The 26,631-nt window shown below is 44.5% G+C and overlaps 1 protein-coding gene across 2 annotated transcripts in view; it reads right to left on the minus strand.

Moving 5' to 3' along the window:
* Nucleotides 1–26,631, minus strand: part of LOC122804322 (pleckstrin homology domain-containing family H member 1-like) — a 1,703,720-nt gene that overhangs the window by 77,718 nt on the left and 1,599,371 nt on the right. For both annotated transcript variants that reach the window (XM_044074112.1, XM_044074113.1), the window contains one exon: nucleotides 592–738. In XM_044074112.1, the coding sequence (XP_043930047.1) occupies nucleotides 592–738 (147 nt within the window). The remainder of the gene's footprint in view (nucleotides 1–591; nucleotides 739–26,631) is intronic.

Below are 26,631 nucleotides of genomic sequence, written 5' to 3' on the forward strand. Positions count from 1 at the left end.
TTGTCACATCATGAAGCATTAGGAACAAAATTAAAAGCATCAGCCAGGGCAAAATATATTATCCTTCTTATACTGCAGACTAAGGAAAATAACAGCATGGTCTCTTGAAAATACAATGTTGCACTCCTACAACATTTGATAAACAAAAAAACTGTAAGTACCCTGAAGTTACTTGCAGCACATAATACAAATAAATGGTGAATGTAGACAGCCTACTATCAATAAAATTGCATTAAATAATAACACAAATAAGCATATGAAGAAGTATCAATTGCATTAAATTTAGCAAAAGTTAATTCCCCTCCTGTGTTATTTTTGTGTGTGTAGTAAGACGCTGTCCGGTTCGATTCTCAGCTAGAGCGTCTTCTGCGTGAAGACATACGCGAATGGGCATACCTTCGTTGAAGGTTGTGCATCAGGGCTGGTAACTCGGCACGTAAAAATCAACTACCAATCATTAGCGGACCGGAGTTCCGCTGTAGCGACCCCTAACCGGGAAAAGCCGAAAGACACAACAACTCAATTATGTTTCACTGTAGAGCTCCCATATTTTGTAGTTTGACACTACCACTGCAACAGCATTGTACATACCTTGGGTTTTGCCATAACAAAGATGAGTTTTTCAATAGTAACTTTCCCAGAGCTGCCATCAGTTTTTTGACTAACTACAAGCATGAAGTCATCTTGATAACCTCCGAATGTCAGCACAGATTGATAAGGGTGCATCATGATTAGGTGCTGTGAAGATAAAAACGGAACATCTGACTGTACGAAACTTAGACATAACACACCACAAATTCATGCAGATTAACAAACAAACAAGTCCAGTTCAACAATTTGTTCAACAATTTCTTTCTGGAGTGTGAAATATATTACTAAACAACATCTAAAACACAAGAAATTAGGCACTATGTCTACTGAGAATTATCAGATGACATACAGGAAGACAGGAAATTGACCAGGAAAGCTACATGTGGAACTAGAATGAGTCTCAGCAGCCAACCACTCGATTCCATCACAGAATGTACTGAGACTAGCATACGTTTGTAATGATATTGTTTTTAATGCAGGGGATAAACTGCAATCCATTCAGTCCACCAGTGCTGGGAATGTGAGGTGCTGTATTCTCAGCACTGCTGGTTTGGGTTAGCTATGCTGAGCAACAAATTCACAAAGTCATACAGATGTATGAGAAGTGTTAAAAGTGAAAAAGAACTGATGCAAACACATTTTGTTGTTTTTGTTGTTTTTGCATTAGTTTTCTGCTCTGCTTTACAGATGTCTGCTGTGTTCCTAATGATCTGAAGTTAACAGTGCTTTACTGCTACATCAAAGCAGCACCCTGCCCCACACTGTGTATGCCACATACTGGCATTGTTCAGCCACTGAAGTGCATGGACACTTGGTTAGCCACATACTGGCATTGTTCAGCTACTGAAATGCTCCTGACACCTCAATGGAAACTTGTTTGCTACACACCGGCAATGATCAACTACTAAAATGCTCCTGACACTGCAATGGATGCTTGGTATGCCACATGAGCACTGTTTAGCTATTGAAATGCTCCTGATGCCCTGACGGACATTTGTTATGCCTCATACTGGCATTCTTCAGCCACTGAAATGCTCCTGACACCTTGCTGACAATCACCTTAGTATACTGACATTTTCAGTGAGTTAAAAAACAGGATATGCAATCATACTACTTTAGTATGGAAAAGAACTGCAAGACAACCAGATAGTTAAATTAGTTGAGTTGAAAACTGTTGATCTCCCTATTTGCTTCCAAGCTCTTTGCACTTACCATAAGCAAAAACAGATACTCTTGTCCTACCAATACTTCCATGCCCAGGTTCTTCATGTACATTAACCCAACTAACAATATTCTAAAGTGTTAACTCCTTCTGCTGAGCACAGTAATGCAACCAAATCTTACTTAAACTACGAAACACTATACACATGTAATAATATTACACAGCCTAGTTTTCTTTCTAGCACTGTTTTCCTTTTTAGTTTAAAGTAGTAGTGTTGTCTAGTTCAATATGTGGCATTTTGCTTCATATTAAGCATGGCACTGTGTGATTTCAGTCACTTAGAACTCTTGCCTACTCCTGTCAAACATCTGAAAAGCTTTTGTTATTAAAAATTCAAATGTGAACATATGCCTGAATTTATAAACAATTATGAGAGATACGTTTACATACTACCACAAAAACACCCTCTGCAAATGCAGTTATAAGATCACAAAGCCTGAACATATACAATAATGAGTGCCACCAGCTGTCAAAGGACTTGTACCCAGTCTGTTCAGAATGCAAAAAGGTGAGTCAGCTGTATCTACTGAGGTCTCCTGGTGAATAAGAAGACTCCTATGCATGTTACATCACAACTAAATACTAAAAATCCTTAAGAAAAGTATTTAAAGTTTCTACAGGGCAGGTTTACAAGCTACCTCTAAACTACAGCTAAAACTACAGTTGCCTAAGCATGGAGCAACTTACTTATGGATGTGCAGCCTTAAGAAGGGACAGGGAAATAAAAAAAAATGTTGAGATATCCTGGTTTATCAGATAAGTTCTCGATCTTAAAGTAAGAAAGATAATGATGTGCTGCTAAAGGGATTGAAAACTTGTGTATCTTTTAAGAAACTAACTACATAATGCATCTGTGTAAAACTGAGGTTATGCCAAGCATCTGGTTATATTATAAGACAGACTGGCCTTGGACAACATAGGGTCTGTTAAGTTAATCCTCAAAGATTTCATGTGATTGGGTGAACATCTACACCAGAAACTCACAACCAATTCCAAAATTACCAAGGATCTTTTCTGAGCTACCAAAACTTCCAGGCAGAAGAGATCACAAATGTTCTTAGCACATGAGGGCCTACAGTTTTGAAATTATGGCTGAACTAACAGTCACAATGAAGACATTATTTCAGGTCAGGAACTTCAGAGATGAAGAACTAACAAGTTCAACATTTCTAACCTGGAAAACTATCTTCTTAGTGGCCATTACTTTGGGCATAAGAATCTGAAACCTGTATGCCCCCTTGTACAAATAACAGTTTATAATTTTCCATAGGGACATCATCTCTCTATGCATCATCCATTCTTTCATGCCCACATACAGATGTGAAGTATGCTCAGGAACAGGACTTTTTCTTGAGGAGGAAGCCCCTCTGGTGAATGCTATCAGATGGGCTTCATAGAACAAGACTAGTCATGTGGTAAGTAGGTATGACTGACAGTTTTGGTGATGGTCCTAGCGAGAAAACAAATCAGGATGAATTGTAATGGCTTCTGCAGTTCTTCTAGTGTTGATGCCTGAGTCAAGTATTTATCCAGATATGAGTATATGTGAATGCCATTGAACCTGCAGAAGGGAACTAACTACTGGCAAAGGGACATCATGAATACCCTGGATGCAGAAGATAAACTAAAGGGCAAGGAACTTAATTAGAAGTGGAAACCCCCTGCATCAAATCTTAAGTAAAGCCTGGCTACTGGTAAGTGATGGCAAGCATCTTTCATGTCTAAGGTGGTTATGAAGCTTTGAGAAGAGAAGAGGCAGAATGACTTGCAAGGTTAGCATCTAAAACTTTGGTAGTTTAAGAAACTTATTTAATCTTGACAGGTCTAAGATGGGTCTCCAAGGGATATCATTCCTTGGGACTAGAAACTGCCTTTGGTAGAAACCTAGGCATTGTCATCTTTTTGACACTAGATCTATGGCACTCTGCAACAACAGTTCTTGTAAGGGGTAAAATTAAGTGTCTTTGATCCTTGAGAATAGGTGGAATACCCAAGAACTTTGGGTTTTCTGAGACCTGAAACCTGGATCCCTGAAGTCAAGGCCTGAAAAAAAAAAACTTTGTCCTGGGTAATGTTTTTCTAAAGGGATAGGTGGGTCCCCTATTCTTTGGGTGCAGATAGTTGGGTTTAAAGGGTGAGCTGGCTGAGATGGGATTTGGGAATAGGTTTCCCCTTGTGGCCATTTTGCACTAGTCTTTCCTACCTACTGGCTCCTTTATTTTTTCCTGCCTCCAATGGAAAATCCAATGCTTGGTGGGTAATTGATGCTGTAGCTAGATTCATGGGCGTGAAACAAATCCTTCCCCTTTTCCTCCAGTCTCTTAAGCAGCTGTTCTGGGGGAGGAGTTTCAAAGAAAGAATAGTTGTGTAAAATCTTACCATAACCATAGATGTCCTCTTCCATGTTGCAGTATGCTAGGTGTGGGATTCCCTGCCCTCAGGCATCTTGTATGTCGGCTTCTATACAAAAGCTTTGGCTTGGCTGCTGTAGTGTGTGTGGGATGTCACACATAGGGCCATAAACCAAGGGGCCTTAAATGTGATGTCTGCATGCACAATTCTCAGACATGAAGGCCAGCAGGTAGAGAATAAGGCCCAGCAGGAGGTACGCCAGTTGTTTATAGGTGTGTAACTTGGAGACCTACTGAAATGTAGGTAGTACAGGAAGGTATAAGACAGGGGGGACTGGTGGGTGGGAAGGAATACTGCAACATGGAAGAGAAGGACATCTATGGTTATGGTAAGATTTTTACACAACTATTCTATGACCTTCTGTTCCTATGTTGCAGTATTCTAGGTGTGGGAGTGTACCACAGCTTAAGAGGAGGGGAGGGTGGTGGTAGATGCAGAGGGTTCTACATGACCCTGCAGGATTGCTCTGGTGAATCCTGTTATAGATCTGTAAACTTGATCCAATTTGTAATGCTTGGTGAAGGTGTGGATAGTGGCCCAGGGGGCTGCTTCCAAAATGGATGCTGTGTCTAAACCTTTCATAAAGGCCCTTGAGGTGACCAAAGCTCTAGTGGAACGGGCCTTGATTCCCATTGGGGGTTCCTTTCCATGGTGAGAGTAGCAGAAGCAAATAGTTTTCCTGATCCAGCATGCAATGGTTTGCTTGGATACTGCCTTGCCCAGGGGTCTGGGGTGGAAGGAGACAAAGAGCTGGTTAGTCTTTCTGATGGGCTTGGTCTTGTCCAGGTAGAATCTAAGTTGTCTGTGCACATCCAGGGAGTGCAGTATCCTCTCCCCTTCGTTAGTGGGTGAGGGAAAAACAGTGGGAAGATGAATGGATTGGCTAAGACAGAGATCACTGACCACTTTAGGCATAAAGGAGGGGGTTGGTTCGCAAAGGACACCCTGTCTTTGTGGAAGATGGTAGAGGGGACAGGCCATTAGAGCCTGCAGTTCTGACACTCTTCTGGCTGAAGTGATAGCCACCAGAAGGACTGTCTTCCATGTACACATCTGTAAGAGGTAAGGCTGGCCGGTTCAAAGGGATGTTGGGTTAGTTTCTCTAAGATGTAGTTAAGGTCCCAAGGCAGAGGGATAGGTTTCCTAGGTGGTCTCATGTGCAAGTCCCCTTGAAGAAAGAGCTTTACATCGAGCCTGGCCAGCAAGGGGAGGGGGGGGGTTCCAGGGACAGGCAGGCTGATATGGCTGAGAGATGAACTTTTACAGAAGAAACATAATTTTTTATCAATTGACACAAGTAGGTTAGAACCAGGGGAACCTCGGCGGAGCTGGGGTCCCTTCCCTTTTGCAGACACCATTTTGCAAATCTTTCCCATTTAGCCAGGTAAGGTTTTCTAGTGGTAGGTTTCCTTGCCTCCCTTAGGACGGAAAGCACATCCTCTGAGTAATGGTGTCTGAAAGGAATCAAAAGTTTATCACCCACAGATTCAGAGACAACATTTGTAACTGTGGTTGTAGGAGAGTTCCTTTGTCTTGTGACAGTAGGTTCACCTTGTAGGGTAACTTGAAGTGATTGCCCTTGGCTAGTTTGTGAAGTAGGGGGAACCAGTACTGCTTTGGCCAGTAGGGAGTCACTAACAAGATTTTTGGTTTGTCCTTCTGGATTTTCAGGAGGACTTTCTGAATCAGTGGGAATGGGGGGAAGGCATAAAGGAACTTCATCTCCCAAGAGATGCTGAAAGCGTCCACTCTCCATGCTAGAGGGGAGTGGGTTTTTGAGCAGAAGCTCTGCAGTTGCCTGTTCGGGGGGGAGAAAAACAGGTCTATTTGTGGAGCACCCCACCGGTGGACTATGTCTAAGAAGACCTCCCTGTTCAGCATCCATTCGTGCTGAGGTGAGGAGGTCCTACTCAAGAGGTCTGCTTGACGGTTGGCCTGTGAGGGGATGTAGACCACCTGCAGGACTAAGTTGAGCTGGGAGGCTATGTCCCATATCAACAGGAATAGACTGCACAGCTGATAGGCCTTTGTTCCTCCCTGATTGTTGAGGTACCACATCACCGTGGCATTGTCGGTGACAATGTGGAGCACCCCCGGAACCAGAAGGGGGGATGAAGGTCTGTAGAGCTAAGAAAACTGTTTTCTTTTCCCTGATATTGATGTGTTTGGCCTGAAGAGAGGGAGGCCACTTCTCCTGAATCTTGTAAGAGGCCAGAGTTGCTCCCCAACCTGAATCTGAGGCATCTGTATGCATAACTTGGGTTGGGTTGGCTGTAGTGGGAGCCCTGGGTTCAATTTCACTTGCTGGATCCACTAGCTGATTTCTGTTTTCAGACAGAGAAGGAGGGGGATGCCCTATTCTGGGGGTTGTAGGTGCTGGGACCAGGCAATCTTCAGGAACCACTGCAGCTTGCACATGTACATTCTTGCCAGAGGTAGCATGGGGATGGTTGCTGCCATCAAACCCAGGAGGCAAAGAAAATGCCTTGCCATCACCTTTCGTGATAGTAGAGCTTCCTGGAAGTGGGAAGTTAAAGACAGAACCTTGTCCTGAGGTAGAAAGGCATTCACTGTGTCTACTCTGATTCTGCAGCCGAGGAAAATCTTGTCCTGGCTTGGGATCAGAGAGGATTTGGGGAGGTTGATGGTGAATCCTAGGTTCTGCAGAAGGGACATGGTGAAATGTAGATGGTTTAGTAGAGCATCCCTAGACTCTGCCCTAATCAGGATGTCATCCAGATAAGGGTAAATTTGTATCCCTTGAGTTCTGCAGAAGGCAATGGCTGGGGTCAGGCACTTTGTAAATACCCTGGGGGCCGTGGACAAACCAAAGGGCAAGGTAGTAATTTGAAAATGAGAGGAAGGGCCACAGAAATTCAGGAATTGTCTGTGGGAAATCCTGGTGGGTATGTCCAGGTTGGTGACCATGAAGACCTTGGCTGGAATGAGAGGCAGTAAGGTGGGGAGAAAGAGCATTTTAAAGGTGGGTACCTGAAGATATAGGTTTAGAAAGGACAGATCTAAGATGGGTCTCCAGGGGCCATCTTTTTTGGGGACCAGGAAGAGATGGGAGTAAAACCCTTTTCCTTCTTGTCCTGGAGGAACGGCCTCTATGGTGCCTAGTTGTAGAAGATCAGCCAGAACTTGTGGCATGAGATGGGCCTGGTTTTTGGGGAGGGAAGGGATGCCTCCGCTGGGTGGCTTCTCTCTCCAGGATAGGAAGTACCCTTTTTGGATAATGTTTAAGACCCACTGGTCTGAAGTTATGGATTGCCAAATGAGGAGACAGTGGGAAAGGCGGGCTGAGAGGGGTAGGTGTGCAAGGCAGTCACGCATTACTGGGGCCTCATCTGTCCTAAAAGGGCTGTCTGGATTGCTGTAGTGGATCAGAGGATCTGGAATTAGTAGGTCTTCTGGCCCCTCTCCTGGACCTGGAAGAGAAGGGCTGTGGTCTATTTCTTACAAATGTGGCTTTAGCAGGGTAATTCCTGTAATACTTGGGTATGGGTGACACCAGCAGGTACTTAATCGCCTGGAGCTCTTTGTTTTTTTCTTGTAGATTTTTAAAAAGGTCAGCGGATTGTTTTCCAAACAGCACATTGTGGTCCAGAGGGGTGTCCAGGATTTTAGCCTTGAAGTCCACAGGGAGGTTCTGCAGTCTTAGCCATGAGTACCTCCTGAGGGCTGAAGCAGATGCTGTAGACCTGGCAGATGCTTCTGCAGCATTGTAGCTGCACCTTATGGATTGCCTGGCTACCTGTTGGGCCAAGGAAAGTTTGGATGAGATGTCTGTCTTGCTGGGACGGTCAGGCAAGGAAGCTAGCATGGAGGAGGCTTGGAGGCTTAAGGGACCAAGTCTAATGCATACTTGGTCATGTGGGTCTGATAATTTATGTATCTGAAATCCAAAGTAGAAGAAGTGTATACCTTCTTCCCCATCCTATCCATGTACTTACTGTCTTTATCAGTGGGTAGTAGGGAGGCAGAAGGCAGCAGTCTGGATTGCTTATCTGCTATGGTGGCAATAACAGCTGGGTCCACCAAGGGTGGCTTAACTAAGAATTTGTGGTCCTCTTGTACTTTTTAGAAGCAGTCAGGACACTTAGGGGCCAGAGGCTGGGAGTCAGGGACCTTAGAGGTTGCATTGAAGGCATCCAAGTAAGCAGGCAGAACAGGGGGAACTGTTGAAGGGGAGGGTGATTCCACTTGCAGCAGTTCAAAGTACCATTTTTGGGTGTAAGTCATTTGGGAAGTGTCCCATTTAAAGTAATCCTTCATCTTGGTGATGGTCTTACCAAAAGTGATGTCCTCAAGGGAAGAGTCCCCCTCCACAAATTCCTCATCCGGAGAGTAATATTCCTGGGGGGAGCCAATCTGGGAAACATAAGAAATGAACTCCTCTGATGAAGAGAAAGAAGAGTCATGTTCTTCTTCCCTGACCTGAGGGGTTATGATGGGAGGGAAGAAGCAGAGACGGGCCTAGGGCTCAGAAGAGGTAGGGTGGAAGTAGCTGAGGCTGAAGGCCTGCATGAGAGAGGAAGTGAAGGCCTGCCAATCCGGTGTGACTGCTGAAGAGGAGGAGGTATGTTTAGTTTTCTGTTTCTTTTTGGCTGGAGAGGAAATAGAGAGTGGCCTGGCGTCAGGTCTGGAGATTAGCACATCCGAAGTCTGGATCCCTGTCAGAGGTACCATCAAAACTGGTTCCCCCTCAACCTCGACAGGTGTTGATGTCTGAGTTAGCTCTGAGGACGTGCCGGTCGTTGGCTGTGAAATGGCTTCCTCGAGGGACATCGCTGCAGTTGACAGATCCTCCGAGTGTGCCTCAACCCCTAGATTGGCAGTTGGCGATGCGTCAGTAAGCGGAGAGGCAGGTGAAGAAGGTCTAGGAAACTTGGCCTTCTTGCGCAAAGGTTCAGGTGCGGTCTCCGATGCAGGATCAATCCTAAGGGCTAACTGTCTGAGGCAATGGTTCTTGAGGTAGAGATTTAATGCAGCTAGATGGCTGCGTAAGGTCTTAGGCACAAACGATTGACAAATAGTGCAGGAGGAGTGATCGTGTTCCTGGCCTAGGCAAAAAACACACCTATCATGGGCATCCTTGTGGGGTATCTGGCGCCCTGACTGTCACTTTCCCTTTTTTCCTGACATCAGCTAAAGGCTAGAACAACCAAGTGTTAGCTACAGCAATCATGAAAAATAAAGTTTGAAACCCAATGGGGTAGTTATCTTTAAGATGCGATGTCTGTGAAGAAGCGGTCGTACGATGCGAATGTCATCTGCGGCTTAAAAGTCTGAGGATTGTGCGTGCAGACATCACATTTAAGGCCCCTTGGTTTATGGCCCTACGTGTGTCATCCCACACCCACTACAGCAGCCAAGCTGAAGCTTTTATATAGAAGCTGACGTATGAGTCGCCTGAGGGCAGGAAATCCCATACCTAGAATACTGCAACATAGGAATAGAAGGACATCAGCTCCTTCTTCAATAGTACATTAAGGAGCTGTGCTTTGCTATGATCTAGCAGAGGTTAAGTCCTTACCTCATGACCCAGAGGCTGTTGCCCTGCTTGATGCACCCACTTCATCACAGCTACACTTGATGGAATGCTTGCCAACATGAGAGGTGAGATGGCATATAGTTCTAGCCTCTTATACATCAGAGCCTTATCCTCAGTCTCTCCAGCCCTGTCCTTCAGCTAAAACAAGAGCTTGTCTTGACACTTCAACATATGTTATTAAGCAGGTTAAGGCCCTGAAGGGCAGGATAACCGATATATGGATGTACCTCATATAGCAACCAAGAATCTTACTCTTTATCACTGGGAGGTAGATACTTGGCAGAACCCTAGTAGGTCAGTTGCTGGCATTCAAGGAAACCACAGCTGCATTAGTGACAATATTTTCATAGGTTCTAGAAGGCATCCACAGTGCTGTGGAAAAGGTCTGGTAAAAGCATCTTCAAAAGGCTCACCGACATGAGATACGGATAATGGTTTTAGAACAGTAAGCCCAAAATGCATCAGTCTCTTCTGGGTGAACTCTCAGTATTCCCATTAAAAGTGATCTGTCATTATACTGGGGTGTCTCAATGTGCAAGTCACAGCCGAGGGTGGACGATATCTGGGACACATATGCTGGCTAATCTGTCTCTGACTCACAGCAATAAGAGTTCACAGAGGGACACAGACAGAAGGTTCCCCCTCCTTCTTTCCTAAATAGGAACTCTTGATAATGAAGGCTGATCTAAAGAAGGTTGCACATTTTCTAGGGAAAAGACAAAATCCTGAGCACGCTTAAACAGATCCTGAGATGGTAACTTGGTGGAGGACCTACCCAGCTCGCATTGTGGTTAGATGGCAGATGTCTAGAATTTGGAAAATAAATTGTCCTACCTTTCTGAGTGACAATCATCTTGGATGTGGGTAGGACCTCTACTTTGGTTTAGAGGACAGAGACCAGAGGAATAAAACAATCATTTTGGTAATCACAACATAGGCATTGGTTCATAGGTTCATACTAGGCTATCTGCCCTAGGGCATTTATAAGCCTAGCCAGAGTGTGTTTGGCTTTCACCACCCATTTTAAATTAATTTTGCTATGCCCTTTTTCGAGGTTAGAATACTGTGCCTCTGTCTAACAGTGACACAGAAGTGATACCTGGGGTAAACCTACAATCTCCCATCTACTCATCAAGATTCCTCTTGAAGAGAGTCAATGAGGGACTCTGCCTAACCTGGACTGGGATTTTATTCTAGAGTGAAGGGAGCCTCTGGGTTATGAATCTGTCCCTCCAGCATGTCCTATTTATTTCAGTGCTGAGGCTCAAGTCTCTTGAGCGCGTGGCTCGATGGGATTTGGATTTTCTGAGGTGCAGCATGTCCATTAATTCCGGGTTGGACATGGCTTTATACGTCAGGCACAGATCGCCTCTGAGCAGGCAGTATGCCACTGAGTAGAGCTGGAGTTTCTTTAACCGGGCAGCATATGGCATCTGTTTGAGCCCTTTGATCCTCTTCGTGAGGTACTTTTGGGGTCTTTCCAGTTGCTGCAGGTGTCTGGTAAGGTACATCCCAAAAGGGGCATTGTACTCAATTATGGGCCTGATGAGGGATGAGTAAAGAGGCACGATGACCTCCCCTGATCTAGATGTGAATCCCTTCATGATTAGGTGGGCTATATAAAATGTTTTTCTAACAACTTTGGCCACGTGGTTGTCAAATGAGAGATTGCTATCAACTTGGGTCCCCAGGTCCCTAATTACTTCTTCTGTACTTAATGGATTACCACCTATGTGGTAATTTGTGGGCACTTTGTTTTTGCCAAAGGGGATGACTATACACTTTTTGGTGTTTAGCTTGAGGCCATGGCTCTCGCACCAGTTGTCTGTTTCTATGAGGCTCTTTTGGAGGATGCTTGTGTCGGCTGGAGAGTTGATTATGGCGCCCAGTTTGCAGTCATCTGCGAACTTGGTCAGCCACAGTCCTTCCGTGTTGGCCTGTACCTCTGAGAAATATATACCGAACAAGAGAGGTCCCAGGACTGTGCTTTGTGGGACGCCACTTGTAACTGGCATGGCTCCAGCAATTCTAACCATGTGGGTTCTGTCCTTGAGCCAGTTTGCAACCCATCTAGTGACATAGGGGTTTATATTTAAGCTGGTGAGCTTATCTATAATGCCCGAGTGGGGTATTGTATCGAAGGCCTTTGCAAGGTCCAGGTAGGCTGTGTGGACCACCTTCCCCTCGTCAATGGCCTTGGTGACTGTTTCAAAGAAATCAACCAGGTTTAAGAGGCAGGATCTGCCCTTAACAAAGCCGAACTGGGTAGGATCCAGTGTCTGTAGGTCCCCAATATCTTTATTTATGAAGTCCATGATGATCCTTTCCATAGCTTTGCAGACCAAGCTAGACAGGCTTATGGGGCGATAGTTTCCAGGATCCGTTGAGGCACCACCTTTGTGGAGAGGGACCACTGTTGCTGTACGCCACTCTTTGGGTACATATCCTGTAGTAAGGCTGACACTGAACAGTAGTTTTATGTTTGGGTTTAGCTCTTTATTTATTTATTTTACATTTGTTGACCGGGCTAGTCTAGCTGGACATGTATCCGTTTTCAGTAGAGGCCCGGGGAGAAAAGCTCCAGTACAGGCAATAAACAATACATTGGCACAATAAAGCATTGATATGAGTAAACAATACAATGTAAAAAAGAAAACTCAATTTCAACACAAAAGAGATACTAAAAATAGGAGATAAACTTATAATATGTACTACTGTATTAGACTTATTAAAAAGAAACTATAACACTACTACTAATATATACTACTGTATTAGCCTTATTAAAACAGAAACAATAACACAAGATGAAGTTAAAAAGGTAGCTGGCAAAGTCTACATTCTCAGATACAAATCTCAAAACTATTGAGAGTGTTTGTGAGGAGCTCAGAAAGTGGAAAGGGGAGGAAAAATTAGGTAAATGAGGACATGGTTTCAGTCGGGATTAGCACAAGGACACAACCACTGTGCTTTAAGATGTTCTCTGATGTGTTTTTTGAAAAGAGAGGTAGAGTTTTGATTAGTAATTTCTTGAGGGAGTTGATTCCAGATTTTACCTATGGAATTTGAAAATAGTGAATCTCCAGCTTTATTATATGATTTAGTTAGAGATACTAGGAGTTTGTTAGCAGAACGGAGTGTGGCTAGGTTTTTATATGGGATTATCTGTTTTGTCAGGCTAGGGGTGGCATCAGGGTAGAAGAGGGTCTTTTGAATGATGAGTAGTTGTTGATAGGAGTTCATGTAGGACGCAGCCCGGGAAACCGTCTGGTCCCATTGATGCTGTGTTTTTTGCTTTGGAGAAGGCGGCTCTTACCGGAGCATCTGAGCTGTCAGGGGGGCAGCACTCTGCTGGGATAGATATTTGCCCTTTTGGTGGGGAGGGGGCGGTTTGCGCTGAATCTGTTAGCTAGCATGTTGGCAATGTCTGTGGGTTCAGTGTATTTTTTGTCATTTTGGACTAATTCTGAGCATATCTGGGAATTCCCACCCAGGTTACTAACATAACTAAAGAAAGCCTTGTGATTATCCTTAGTACCGTGTGCAATTTTTCTCTCGAAGCTGGCCTTAGACGATTTTATGAGTGCCCGTAGTTTTTTGCTAATACTGATCAGAGATGCCTTCCCTTTTTGGGATTTTGCTCTATCACGTAGTAGCTTCCTCCTTCTATTGTATAGTTTGTTTATGGCTGGGGTCCACCAGATAGGACGTCTGCCTTTGGAGGATTGGGTCTTGGTTTTATTTGGGATTGCATGATCCATGCATTCCTGAAGGTGTTCATAGAATGCGTTTATAAAGGATTCTGCGGTCTGGGCTGTATTTTCCACAGGCCCGGGGGCTTTGAAGGATTCTACCTCAGTTTTGAGGAGTGTGAAATTTGCTTTAGAGAAGTTTTTCACTGTGGTTTTCTGGGCAGGGGGTGGGGTCGGGATGTGAATATCCAGTGAGATTAGTTTATGGTCTGATCTTACCAGTGAGGGATACACTTCTGGTCTGGAGCATAAAGTCCCCATGTTGGTGATGATCAGGTCCAGTATGTTTTCCCCTCTTGTGGGAGTGGTAACAAGTTGTTCCATAGCATTTGAGTTTATAAATTCTAGGAACCTTTGGGCTAGGGTGATGGAGCTAGGGTAATGCTCCCAGTCAATGTTTGGGTAGTTGAAGTCGCCCAATATAATGGTGTTTGGAGAGACGAAAAATGAAAAAAGGTTTTTTTAAAGCCTCGGGTTGAGAAAAATCCAGGGGTCAGCCATCCAGAATGATCTTTGCCTAAAGGGGGTTTTTTTCTTGAGCCAGAATCAGGCAATCGTCCAAATAAGGATAAATCTGTATTCCTTTTAGCCTGAAGAAGGCTACCACTGGAGCCAGAACCTTTGTGAACACTCTGGGCGCAGTAGATAAGCCAAAGGGCAATGCAGAGAACTGATAATGAAAAGTCCCAGTCCGAAAACGCAGATATTTCCTGCAACTGGGCCTGATAGGAACATGCAGGTAAGCCTCTTTGAGATCCAGAGTCACCATCCAGTGATCCTTGCCTAGCAGAGGTAAAAGCTGTTGTAACGTCAACATCTTGAACTTTGGAATGTCCAGATATGTGTTGAGGATAGATAAATCCAAAATTGGTCTCCACGTGTTCCCTTTCTTTGGTACTAGAAACAGGCGAGAATAAAATCCTAGGCCCACTTCTGACAGAGGGACCGGTTGTATAGCTCCTATTTGAAGTAGTTGAGAAATCTGTTTGTGAGCCTCCAGTCTTTGCTGAGGAGGAACGTCTGGCATGCCTTTGAAAGGAGGCAAGGTATGGAAATAAAACTTGTAACCTTGGTGTATGATATCCAATACCCATTTGTCCTGGGTAACTAAAAGCCAATTTTCCTTGAAGAGTGCCAACCTTCCTCCCAAAGGTGCTGCCAGGCAAGAAGGATCTGGCAGCTGAAAGAGTGGGTCATTGGGCCTGTTTACGAAAGGACTGGCCCCTGCCCTCACTTGAAGATTGTGCAGGTGAACTCCACGTTCTAGGCCTGAAGGTACTCTGAGCTCTGCCCCTACCACGTCTAGATCTACCCCTAGACTGAGAATCAGAGGAAGGATACGTCCACCCCTTAGTAGGCCAATTCCTACTAAACTTCGGAGGCTGAACCTGCAAAAAATCCTTAACAGTCTGCATAGACTTAGCCTTGTCTTCCATTTTTTTCAAGACTGACTCCACCGGAGGACCAAACAACACTTCAGACTGTAAAGGGGCATCCAAAATCCTTGTCTTAACATGGTCAGATAAATTCTGATCCTTAAGCCAGGCGTGCCTACGAAGAACTGAACCAGTGGCAGCCACCCTAGATAGAAGCCTGCAAAGCATCAAAACCACACTGCAAAGAATGCTTTCCCACCTGTTCAGAGACATGTACCAAATCTTGTAACTCTTTACACTCAAGTCCTTCTGCCAGAGCATCCACCTTTGATTGCAACTGAGAAAGAAGGTAATTCTGATATTTCAACATATGAAACTGGCAATTCAAAGCTCTCATTGCCAAGGTAGAAGAAGTATAAACCTTTTTTCCCCATCTATCCAAAGCTCTAGCCTCTTTATCTAGAGGGACTGGATTCTTAACAACAGAGGCCCTGACACCCTTAGGCCCCTGGCTAATAGTTTCTGGATCTGCCCTAGGACTCTTATAGAGATATTTATGAGCCTCAGGCACCCTGTAATACCTATCAGGTTTAACTGGCGCAGGAGGCAGAGAATCAGGATTAAGGGAAGCCTCTGAGAACACATCTTGCACAACATCCAGAACAGGTGGTATAGCTAAGGGCCTATGCTGGGGTAAAAACAAAAATTCCCTTAGCCTTTTCCGTGAATCAGAGAAGTCCTGACCTTCCCACTTAAAATGTTCCCTCATAGAATGAAGTGTCTCTGAAAAAGAAAAATCCTCTGGAGGTGAAGCAGAAGGAGTGGAATCTTCTGCATCAGAATCAGAGTAAGGAGTGAATTCCTGCCTGTCTTCAGCCGAAGACTCTGAATCATCTGAAGCTTGTTCAAAACTTTCCAACTCTGGCTCTACCCTAGGCCTTTTATCAGGAGGGGGCATAGAACCTCTAATCAGAGTAATTAAATCTTCTGCCATCTTAAGCATGTGCTTCTTAGGCACAGACCCTGCAGAACCAGGACTGACACCAACCGAAGATAAACCTGGCCTGCCTCTAGAAGAAGCCTTGGAAACAGAAGGAGAGGGCCTAACCACCCTGGGAAGGGAAGGGAGTACAGTAACCTGAGAAGCCCCCTCAGCCTGACCTGCCTCCTGGGAGGCCACATCCTGCAAAATCAAAGTCTCCCCCTGAGACTCCAGAGAAGCCTCCGTCGGTACCACCGGTTCCACTGAAACCTCTAAAGAACCGGCGTCCGGAACGGACGACTCCTCTTGCCTGTGTTTAACCGCTTTGTCTTTGCGCTTCTTCGTGGAAGCGGGCGTCGGAGTATCCGACGGCATATTATAATTGCACCGCTTGCCGAAGACTAGCCTAGCACAATCCAACCTTCGCTTAATAGTGCGCTTATTAAACCTAGCACAAAAGCGACACCCGACTACGTCGTGCTCAGGCCCCAAACAAGGTATACACAAAGAATGATAATCCCTATGCGGTATCTGTTTCCCACAAGAAATACAATTATTCACTTTTTCTGACATCCGGTAATAAACTGAGGCAAGAAAAAACCAAAATATTCCCCAACGGGGTACTTAGCCAACTTGGATTCGGTCTGAAACTCCGAACTCGAAAAATTTCAGAACGCCGAACGGCACTTGCAACGCTGCTTCTGCATCGGACCATGCGGCAAAAAAGACTGAGGATATGACGTCGGTCATGCGCTTTTGTACCCTGACGTCCTGATGTCAGTTCTAAGCGCCTTGACCGACGTCAGCCTAATACTTTGGTATTCGGGCCGACCGAGGACAGCGGACTACCCATATGTCAGGACTGCAGCAATGTGAGATGAAGAACATCCACAGCAGCATTAGTGACAATATTTTCATAGGTTCTAGAAGGTATCCACAGTTATGTGGAAAAGGTCTGGCTTTCTTGGAGAATGAGTTTGAGAACTGCATTCCAGGAACACATTGTAAAAGCATCTTCAAAAGGCTCACCGACTTGAGATACGGATAATGGTTTTAGAACAGTAAGCCCAAAATGCATCAGTCTCTTCTGGGTGAACTCTCAGGATTCCCATTAAAAGTGATCTGTCATTATACTGGGGTGTCTCAATGTGCAAGTCACAGCCAATGGTGGACGATATCTGGGACACATATGCTGGCTAATCTGTCTCTGAGTCACAGCAATCAGAGTTCACAGAGGGACACAGACAGAAGGTTCCCCCTCCTTCTTTCCTAAACAGGAACTCTTGATAATGAAGGCTGATCTAAAGAAGGTTGCACATTTTCTAAGGATAAGACAAAATCCTGAGCATGCTTAAACAGATCCTGAGATGGTAACTTGGTGGAGGACCTACCCAGCTCGCACTGTGGTTAGATGGCAGATGTCTAGAATTTGGAAAAAAATTGTCCTACCTTTCTGAGTGACAATCATCTTGGATGTGGGTAGGACCTCTACTTTGGTTTAGAGGACAGAGACCAGAGGAATAAAACAATAATTTTGGTAATCACAACATAGGCATTGGAACCAGTAGCCTATGGGAAGGCTTCTGGACCAACTGAAGTGTGAATGATTTCAACTTTCGAGGATGTGCCATTGTTTCAGTGTGCGGTAGCCTACAAAGAGGTAATGCTAGAAGTCTTGGTTAAAATAGGCATTGGAGTTGGGGGACTGTGAAAGTGCCTCAGTAGACATAACATCTTGAAGCTTAGAGGGCCTTTGCACTCTGAGCAAATGTCATCAGCCTCTTAGTATTCTTCTTTTTTTCTGTTCCTAAGACTTTGGCTGACAGCTCCTCTACCTTCAATAAATTTGACCATTCATTTGGGAAAAATGGTAGCTGGATATTCCCAGGTTAGGGGAGAGCCCTAATGTCCTTTTATTCCTACCCATAAACCTCATCAACCCTCTATTCCACAGTGAGAGTCGGACCATAGGGAATGGGCCAGCTTGCTGGTTCTAGGGAGTTTAACCTCCCCCGGACAGCAGTCCCCCATTGGCAAGTAATCCAAACCTGCAACTGCTTCCTTCTGAGGAGATGCGTGCTTCTACATGCTAGGTCTGTTCAGCTACTTACTGAAAATGCACTATGGTACAGCAAGCTATACCAGCTCAAAAACTCCACTACTGCAGCCCCTTGGTGTCACTCAAGTAGTGAGTTAGAGAAAACTACCTTTCCCTAGGATCAGTAAGCCAGTAACAACCATCAAGTCCCATTTTCCCAGACAACTCGTACAGGCACCAGAGCTGCTAATTGAGTTTGGGTCATATGTTTCATAGTCAGAGCTTTATTCCTCTACACCACAGAGCTGACAGTATTCTTTATCTTGAGGATATTTCTCAATTTTCAGGGCATCTGCAGAAGACTTGGCTGATGTCATCAAGGTCCTAGACAAGTTGGTCTGCTTTTTTGTTGTTGAGGTAGTCTTGAAGATGCTAAGCTCTCTTCTTTATGGTCTTCTTACTAAACAGGGCACAGTAGAGACAGTGAGAAAAGGTGATGTTGTGTCCTTTCTTCAAAAAAATATTGAATATGCAAGGCCATGACTGAAATTCATTTTTCACAGATAATGGAAAATGAATATCCCCCAAGGAGTCTTCTGATTCTTTTGATTCTGAGGATGCTGAAAACAGTGAGTCCACCTTCTATTGCTTCCTATGGGGATTCAGATTCTGATGAGAACCATGCCTCAGCCCCCCTCCCCCCAGGACATTTCCTTTGGGAAAACCCTACATATCCTGAAGGAACATTTTAAATGGGAAACACAGGACTATCCACAATCCAAGAGGACAGTTAGGGAAATTCTAAAACTCTCTGAGCTTAATCTCTTAACATTCATCCAGTCTTAGAGGCAGTGGAAAATGTCTTAGATTCTTCCTTACAGCCACATCCAGTCTTAGAGGCAGTGGAAAATGTCTTAGATTCTTCCTTACAGCCATATTCCTGCACCCTGCCCCTCGGAAACCTGATAGATTTTACAGAGTTCTGGATTTCCACAGACACCTTTTCAAGAACCCTGTAGCAGTCCGGTGACTCACGGTTCTAAATGAGCTAAAGCTAGTACTTCCAATATCACCTTCCAGTTGACAAAGAAAGCAGAGCTTTTGACACTTTCAGAAAAAAAGTTTACAACTCTGCTTCCCTGGTCATGGGGGTTTTGAATTGCCATTTTCATATGGTGAAGTATCAGGAAAACATTTGAGACCAGATGAAGTAAAAACTGGTGGAGATTAAAAATGATGTCCTCTACAAGGTACTGCCAGTAAAAACTGGTGGAGATTAAAAATGATGTCCTCTACAAGGTCCTGCTAGACATTTGCAATTCTTGCTCTCAAGTAGCTAAGCACTACTTACACTGTGGCTATGATACTCTGGAAGCTTCAAGTATGGCAGCAACTACAGGATCCATCATTAGATGTCATGCTTGGCTGAGGGAACAGTCCCTTCCTGAACATCTGAAATTCAGTCTCTTGGATGCACCTTTGGACAAAGATTTCCTTTTTGGCTCCAAGGCTGAAGTAAGAAGATGGAAGATAACGGGCAAGTCCATGCAAACAGTCAAGGACTTTCTTCAGGATCAATATCTTTACTTCAGCCACAATTACCCTACCAGACCCTGTTTCTTTCCAGCCTCCCAGTCTAAGCATAGACATAGGAGACTCCCGAAGGGAAATGAGTCAAATGCAGCACCAGTATCCAGGACACTGGCAAGCTGATTCCAATACACCTGTGGGATCCCGACAACAGTGAGCCAAGCAGGAAGCAAACTTCCATTAGACTCCCTTCCCTCAAATCCCACCCTTCCCTTCCAATCCCCTCTCAGACTAGAATGATGGCTGTCCTTCCTGTTAAATAATTGGACTAACATTACCAGGGAACAGTGGGTACTGAAAATCATATAAAGAGGTTACAAACTTCAGTTCAAATGGCCTATAATTCGATCAGGTTTCCCAGATATTCCACCAAACTAACAAACAGAGGCCTTAATGCAAATACAGCTCCTGTCCTCCCAAGGTTCTGTGGAATCATTACCAAACACATTACAAGGAAAAGGATTTTACTCCAGGCTTTTCCTCATTCTCAGAAAGAAGGTACCTGGAGGTGTATTCTGGTCCTGTCAAGGCTCAAACGATTCCTGCAGGTAGCAAAATTCAAACTGCTAACCCTTCAAAAAGTGCTGCCCATGATCTCACCCAACACCTACATGGTAACCTTAGATCCAAAGGATGCATACCTCCACATTCCTATAGAAAAATCTCACAGGAGGTTCTTAAGCTTCAAAGCAGGCATGAGGCATTATCAGTTCTGTGCTCTGTCCCAGGTTTTCACAAAATGCCTCATCCCACTGATTGCCTTCTGCAGGTGAAATGACATTCAGATTTACCACTTCTTAAATGACTGCCTCATTCAAGCAACAAATCCAGAAAACCTCAAAGCAGATCTGCTTTACACCCAAGAGATCCTGGCCTAACTGGGGTTCACCATCAATAATCAAAAGTCTTAGACCACCCCCATAAATCAGGATTGTGTTTCTGGGGGCTTTGTTGCGACTCCTCCTCCAGACAAACCTTCCTTCCTTCCTTCAGACAAGGCTACATTTCTAACACTATTTCCACAAGTTCATTCTCAGGAACAATCTTACAGCCAGAGAGCTCCTTACAGCTTTGGGTTACATAGCCTTTTGCATACTTATGTTCCTCCTGGCCAAATTACATATGAGGAAGCTGCAATGGTACCTCAGAAATATGTGGTGCCAACATTCTCAATAACCAACTTCAGGGTGAAGCTTCTCCCTTGTTTCAGGAAAGAGTTTGCATGGTGGGCCCAAGCATGCTCCCTCAAGCGAGGCCTTCCCTTCAGGTTTATCCCTCAAGACAAAACTCTGATCATGGATGCCTCTGAAATAGCCTTGGATGCCTCTGAAATAGCCTGCAGGGCCCACCACAACAACTTACAGACTTAGGGCAGATGGGACTGTCAGTTCAAGAACAAATCAACCTAAAAACTGATGGCAATCCAAAAATAGGCTGAATTGCCATCAAAGACCAGTGAGAACCAGGAGCAAGTACAGTTGTGTACACTTATCATAAATGTAGATGTTCAAGTGTCTTCACTGTTGCAGTCATCACATTTGGGTTATCCCTGCTGGGGTAGCCCTTGACCGGCCTGAATACCAGAGACTTAGTATTTCTGCGTCGGTTGCTGTCACTTGAAGACTGACGTCAGGTCGTCAGTGGTATAAAGGAAGGCAGCCAACTCCATTACATCAGTTTTTCCTGCCCTAACCAGTCAGGAGCCCACAAAGTAGGAGGTCAGGCTCTGGTAGCAGGACCCCACTAGTGGAAAAAAATACCAATATATCCCTTGTAAGGAAAGGAGAACAACAAGGGAGGAGGGTAACAAAAAGAAAAAAGGGGGAAGGAGGGAGGGAAACCAGGATTGCAACAGTGAAGACACTTGAACATCTACATTTATGGTAAGTGTACACAACTGTACTATGTTCTTTGTGTTTCACTGTTGCAGTCATCACATTTGGGTTGATTCCCAAAGCTGAGGAAATGGGTGGAGGCAGCCAAGGAAACTAGGGGCTGGCTAGCATGCCCTGCAAGACTGCAGAGGCAAAACCTGCCCTGAATTTAGAAAAAAGAGGCAGGTGGTAATGTTTGGTGAAGGTGTGAACAGATGTCCAGGTGGCAGCATACAGGATGTCCCTAGTGGGGACTCCTCTGAGGAATGTTGCAGTTGTGGAGGCTGCTCTGGTGGAGTGGATCCTGACCCCCTTGGGGGGAGGCTTGCCACGCTGTTTGTAGCAGAAATGAATGCGGTGTGCTATCCATTTGGAAATGGTTTGTTTGCAGATGGATTTGCCCTCTGCCCCTGTAGCAAAGCTAAACAGCAGTTGATCAGATTTTCTGAATGGTTTAGTCCTGTCCAGATAGTATCTGAGCTGTCTGTGCACATCTAGAGAGTGCAGAATTATTTCCCGCTTGTTTTGAGGGTTAGGAAAGAAGGTGGGAAAATGGATGGATTGGTTGAGAGCCACACTGGATTGGTTGAGAGCCACACTGGATACCACCTTGAGCTTGAAGGATGGATTAGTTCTGACGGATATTGTGTATGCCTGGAAGACTATGAAAGGTTCTACTGCTGAGTGCTTGCAGCTCAGAGACTCTTCTGCTGAAGTGATGGCCAGGAGGAAGGCCGTCTTCCAGGAGAAAAATTTTAGCTCTGCAGAACAAGCTGGTTCGAATGGGCAGGGTGAGCTTTACCAAGACAAAGTTAAGGTTCCAAGCTGGTGTTGGTTCTCCTTCTGGGGTGACTCAAGTTGTTAGCCCCTCTGAGGAACTGCTTGATCAGAGGGTGTGAAAAAAAGAGGCTGCTCAGTGGGAAAATGAGCAGAAAAAGTAGAGGCATGAATTTTTATAGAGGAGAAAGAGAGACCACTGTGTAGTAGGTCAGCTAAGTAATCCAGGATGAGAGGGATTGAGGCTATGCCATATTGGCCCCCTTAGCCTGGTTCCAGGTGCAGAACCTTTTCCATTTATCTGCATAAGACTTTCTGGTGCTAGGGCCTCTCAGATAACATCCAGAAAGTACAGTTGTGTACACTTACCATAAATGTAGATGTTCGAGTGTATTCACTGTTGCAGTCATCACACCTGGGTTATCTGCCTGCAGGTAGCCGTCATTCGGCCCAAATACTAGAGACTAAGTATTTCTGCATTGGATGATGTCACTCCAGGAACGATGTAAGGTCGTCAGGGGTATAAAAACAGGCAGTCAACACCATTACATCAGTTTTTCTTGCACCAAATGTCAGGAGCCCCCCAAATAGGGAGCTACGTTATGGTGGGGAAAACACCACCAGTAAAAAGTACATACCAATACCCCTGAAAGGGGTGATTAATAGCCATAAAGAGGAGAGAGAGAGAGACAGAGAAAAACCAGGGGGCTGGATGGAGGGAAACCAGGACTGCAACAGTGAATACACTCGAATATCTACATTTATGGTAAGTGCACATAACTGTTCCTTGTGTTTCACTGTTGCAGTCATCACACTTGGGTGAATTCCCAAAGCTGAAGAAGGGTGGAGGCAGTCAAGAAGAGTATGCTTTGCAGGATTGCTGTTGCAAAAAGTACAGTTGTGTACCTACAATAAATGTAGATGTTCGAGTGTATTCACTGTTGCAGTCATTACACTTGGGTTATCCTGCTGGCAGGTGGCCCGTAGTCGGCCCGAGTTCCAAAGTCTTGGTCCGGCGTCGGTTGCTGTCGCCTCTTCCCTGATGTCAGTGCGCCAGGGGTATATAAGTTGCAACCAACGCCATTTTCTTCAGTTTTTCTTGCCCCAGATGTCAGGTGCCCCAAGATATGAAGGCTGTAAAGATAAAAATATGCCAAACAACCATGCATATATCACTAAAAACATTTTCTTCTTCTAAAAGCAAATACACCACATAGGTTGTATAGAGTTGAGAAGTACAGAATAGTCCCAGCAAAGAGGGGGATGGTGGGTGGGTAACCAGGACTGCAACAGTGAATACACTCGAACATCTACATTTATGGTAGGTACACAACTGTACTATGTTCATCGTGTTTCACTGTTGCAGTCATTACACTTGGGTAGAATCCCAAAGCTTAGGTAGGGTGGCTGGGTCTAGATTGGATTTATTAAGCAACTGCTTCTAACCAGGATTGTAAGTTTACCAGTCTTAGCATATTATTCAGGCAGGCTAGCCAGCAGCCTACCCTCCCTTCACAGATTCAACCTTTTCCCCTATTATTCTAACCCCCTTACATTACCTGTTCCTTCTCTTTCGCGCCTTAGTCCCCCTTACCCACCTAGACAAGACCATTGCTATACTATAACTTGCCACCAGGTGGCGCCTCGTGAACTAACTTTCCATAAAGAAAGCTTTCTGATTTGCAATTGTCTACCCCATATTGTAACCATTCTAAGTTACTAGCTTCTGTCCTGTATTCCCCACATCTTTTCTGTAAGCTTTCTGTAACCTGACCCCTAGTCACGCTGCTCTTAGTCCCCTGATACACTTATCACCTTTTCTTCTTTCCCCAAGGAATCCTGCCTTCAGTGCCCTCTACCCTTACATCCTGCCTCTCTTCCCCCACACCTCTGAATCCACCTTTCTCCCACCATCAGACTGACCTGTTGGTTAGCTCTCTCTTTACTGATTGTCTCCCTCCACATTTTGCTCCCTTGTCTCTTCCCGCTCCGTTCGCCCTGCAGGCTCACTCCGCTCCCCTACCCTACCCCCAAATCCCACCCACCCCCACAACCTCTACCTTTATAGCCTGTAAACCGCACCTACTTCCTCCCAAACTATCAAACTCCTCCCCATCCTCTTCCCATCCCCTCCCACCCCTCTCTATACTCTCATGACAACTTCCCCTCATCCTTCTCGAAATAATTTTATATCTCACCAACACAACATGTCTCTAAGATATTCATCCTACCCAATTCAACTATTACTCCTTTTCAGCCTCACTTATTTTTACTCTCTTACACAACCCTCTCTCATCAACCATTCTACCCACTTACATACCACCTTTCATCTCCATACATCAAAATCTCACTACAATAACCACATCTCTCCCAACCTTTACCCCCTCAGCAACAACCTATGTTTTCACTATAAACTTATCCTTCCTCATAAAGCCATCACACCCTCCCTTTTTTCCATATCCCCCTCTAATCCTTCCACCCACTCCAGTCAAACTAAACAACCCAAATACCTCTTCTTACTAACCAAACTTCTAACTTCAATACTTTTATCTGGTGATATACACCCTAACCCAGGACCAAGCCACTCCTCAAATTATAAATCCATCCTATTCACATCTCTTAATGCACAAAGCTTAGCAAACAAAATCCCTAACCTTCATGCATGGGTATTCCATAACAAACCTGACATCTTAGCCATTTCTGAAACCTGGCTAAAACCCCACATTAAGGATGCCGAGATATTACCACCAAACTACTCAATCATTAGATCAGATAGATCCTACAAAAAGGGTGGTGGAGTAGCTCTACTCTATGCATCCTCCCTATGCCTAACACCCTACAACAAAACCATTCCCCACTTTTGTAATGCAGAACTACTACTAGCTCATCTCCAGCTAAATACACACAAATCCATTTCTATAGCCTCTCTACATTCCCCCTGGAGATAATATCCCAATACTTGAAAACATCCTCTCCTGGCTATCAAGTAACATTAATAATGAAACTATAATCATGGGAGATACCAACATAAATTGGTCCTCCATACAGTCACCTACACACCCCCTCAACATCAACCTTTTCAAATACACTCAATTAATCAACACAATAACTAGGCCATCCAAGCACTTCTCAAGGGGCAACATCTTAGACTGGATTCTAGTCTCCCATCCCCATAACTACCCTGACAGTGGAACCCTTCCTGACCCCCTCAGTGATCATCTTCCCATCTTCACTACACGTCTTCCAACTCCCCTACAAGTTACTCACAATTACATAACCACCAGATTCCATAAAAACTTCAACCCTGAAGCTTTTTCCAGTAACCTTAAATCTATTAATTGGACTCCATAAAAACCCTACCACTTTCGAAATGCAGTATCCCACTTTAACACTATCTTCCTAAACATCCTAAATAATCATGCTCCCCTAATAACCAAAAGAATAAAAAGGAAAGCAGCCCCCTGGTTAACAAAAAAGACAATTACTTCCATGCGACTCAGAGACAAAACATGGGCACAATACAAGAAAAACAAATCTACATCAAACCTCAATCAATACAAAACTATACATAACTCAGTAAAAAAACTTATCTCAATAGACCGGCAAAATTATTTTATCCACCTTCAAAACAATCATAAAACTAACCCACGAAAATTCTGGGCAAGTATAAATTCACTCTTAAAACCTGGTACTATAGAAAACCCAGACCCCAGCCCAGACTCACAAGACATAGATCTTGCTACCCAATTCAATTGTTTCTTCATAGACTCTATTTCCAAACTTACTTCCTCTTTTACACACAATTCACCTACTACCTCCTCTTCTGACAACCAACATCCCCCCTACTCCTTTGTCTCATTCACCCTCACCTCAATCTCCCCCTCCTACTCCTTTGTCCCATTCATCCTTCATCCCCACCTCAATCCCACCCTTTTTCTATTAAACCTACTCCTACTTCTACCATAAGAAAACTCCTACAGAAATTAAAACCATGCACCAATGCCCCTGACAACATTCCCTCATACTATCTCAGTATAGCTGCTGATGCCATTGCCCTCCCTATCAGCATCCTCATCAATCGCTCTATCCAAGAAGGTCATGTTCCCGAATCCTGGAAGAAAGCCTATATTATTCCTCTACACAAAGGTGGAAATAATACTAACATCTCCAATTTCCATCCTATAGCCATCCTCTCTCCCATTTCAAAAGTCCTGGAGAAATGTATCCACCTTCAACTCCTTCCCCACCTCTTGGACAACAATCAACTAACCCCCACCCAACACGGATTCAGACCCCATCATAGTACTATGACAGCCCTTCTATCTTTTCTCAAAACTGTGAACAAGGCTAGGGATTCTGGACTCATTGTATCTACGACTCTTCTTGATCTTTCTAAGGCTTTTGATACTGTCTCTCATAACCTACTTCTTACTAAACTATCTAATCTAAACCTTTCTCTCACT

The sequence above is a fragment of the Protopterus annectens genome, chromosome 6.part0, assembly GCF_019279795.1.
Source record: "Protopterus annectens isolate FY-2018-M chromosome 6.part0, PAN1.0, whole genome shotgun sequence".
NCBI classification, from domain to species: Eukaryota; Metazoa; Chordata; order Ceratodontiformes; family Protopteridae; genus Protopterus; species Protopterus annectens.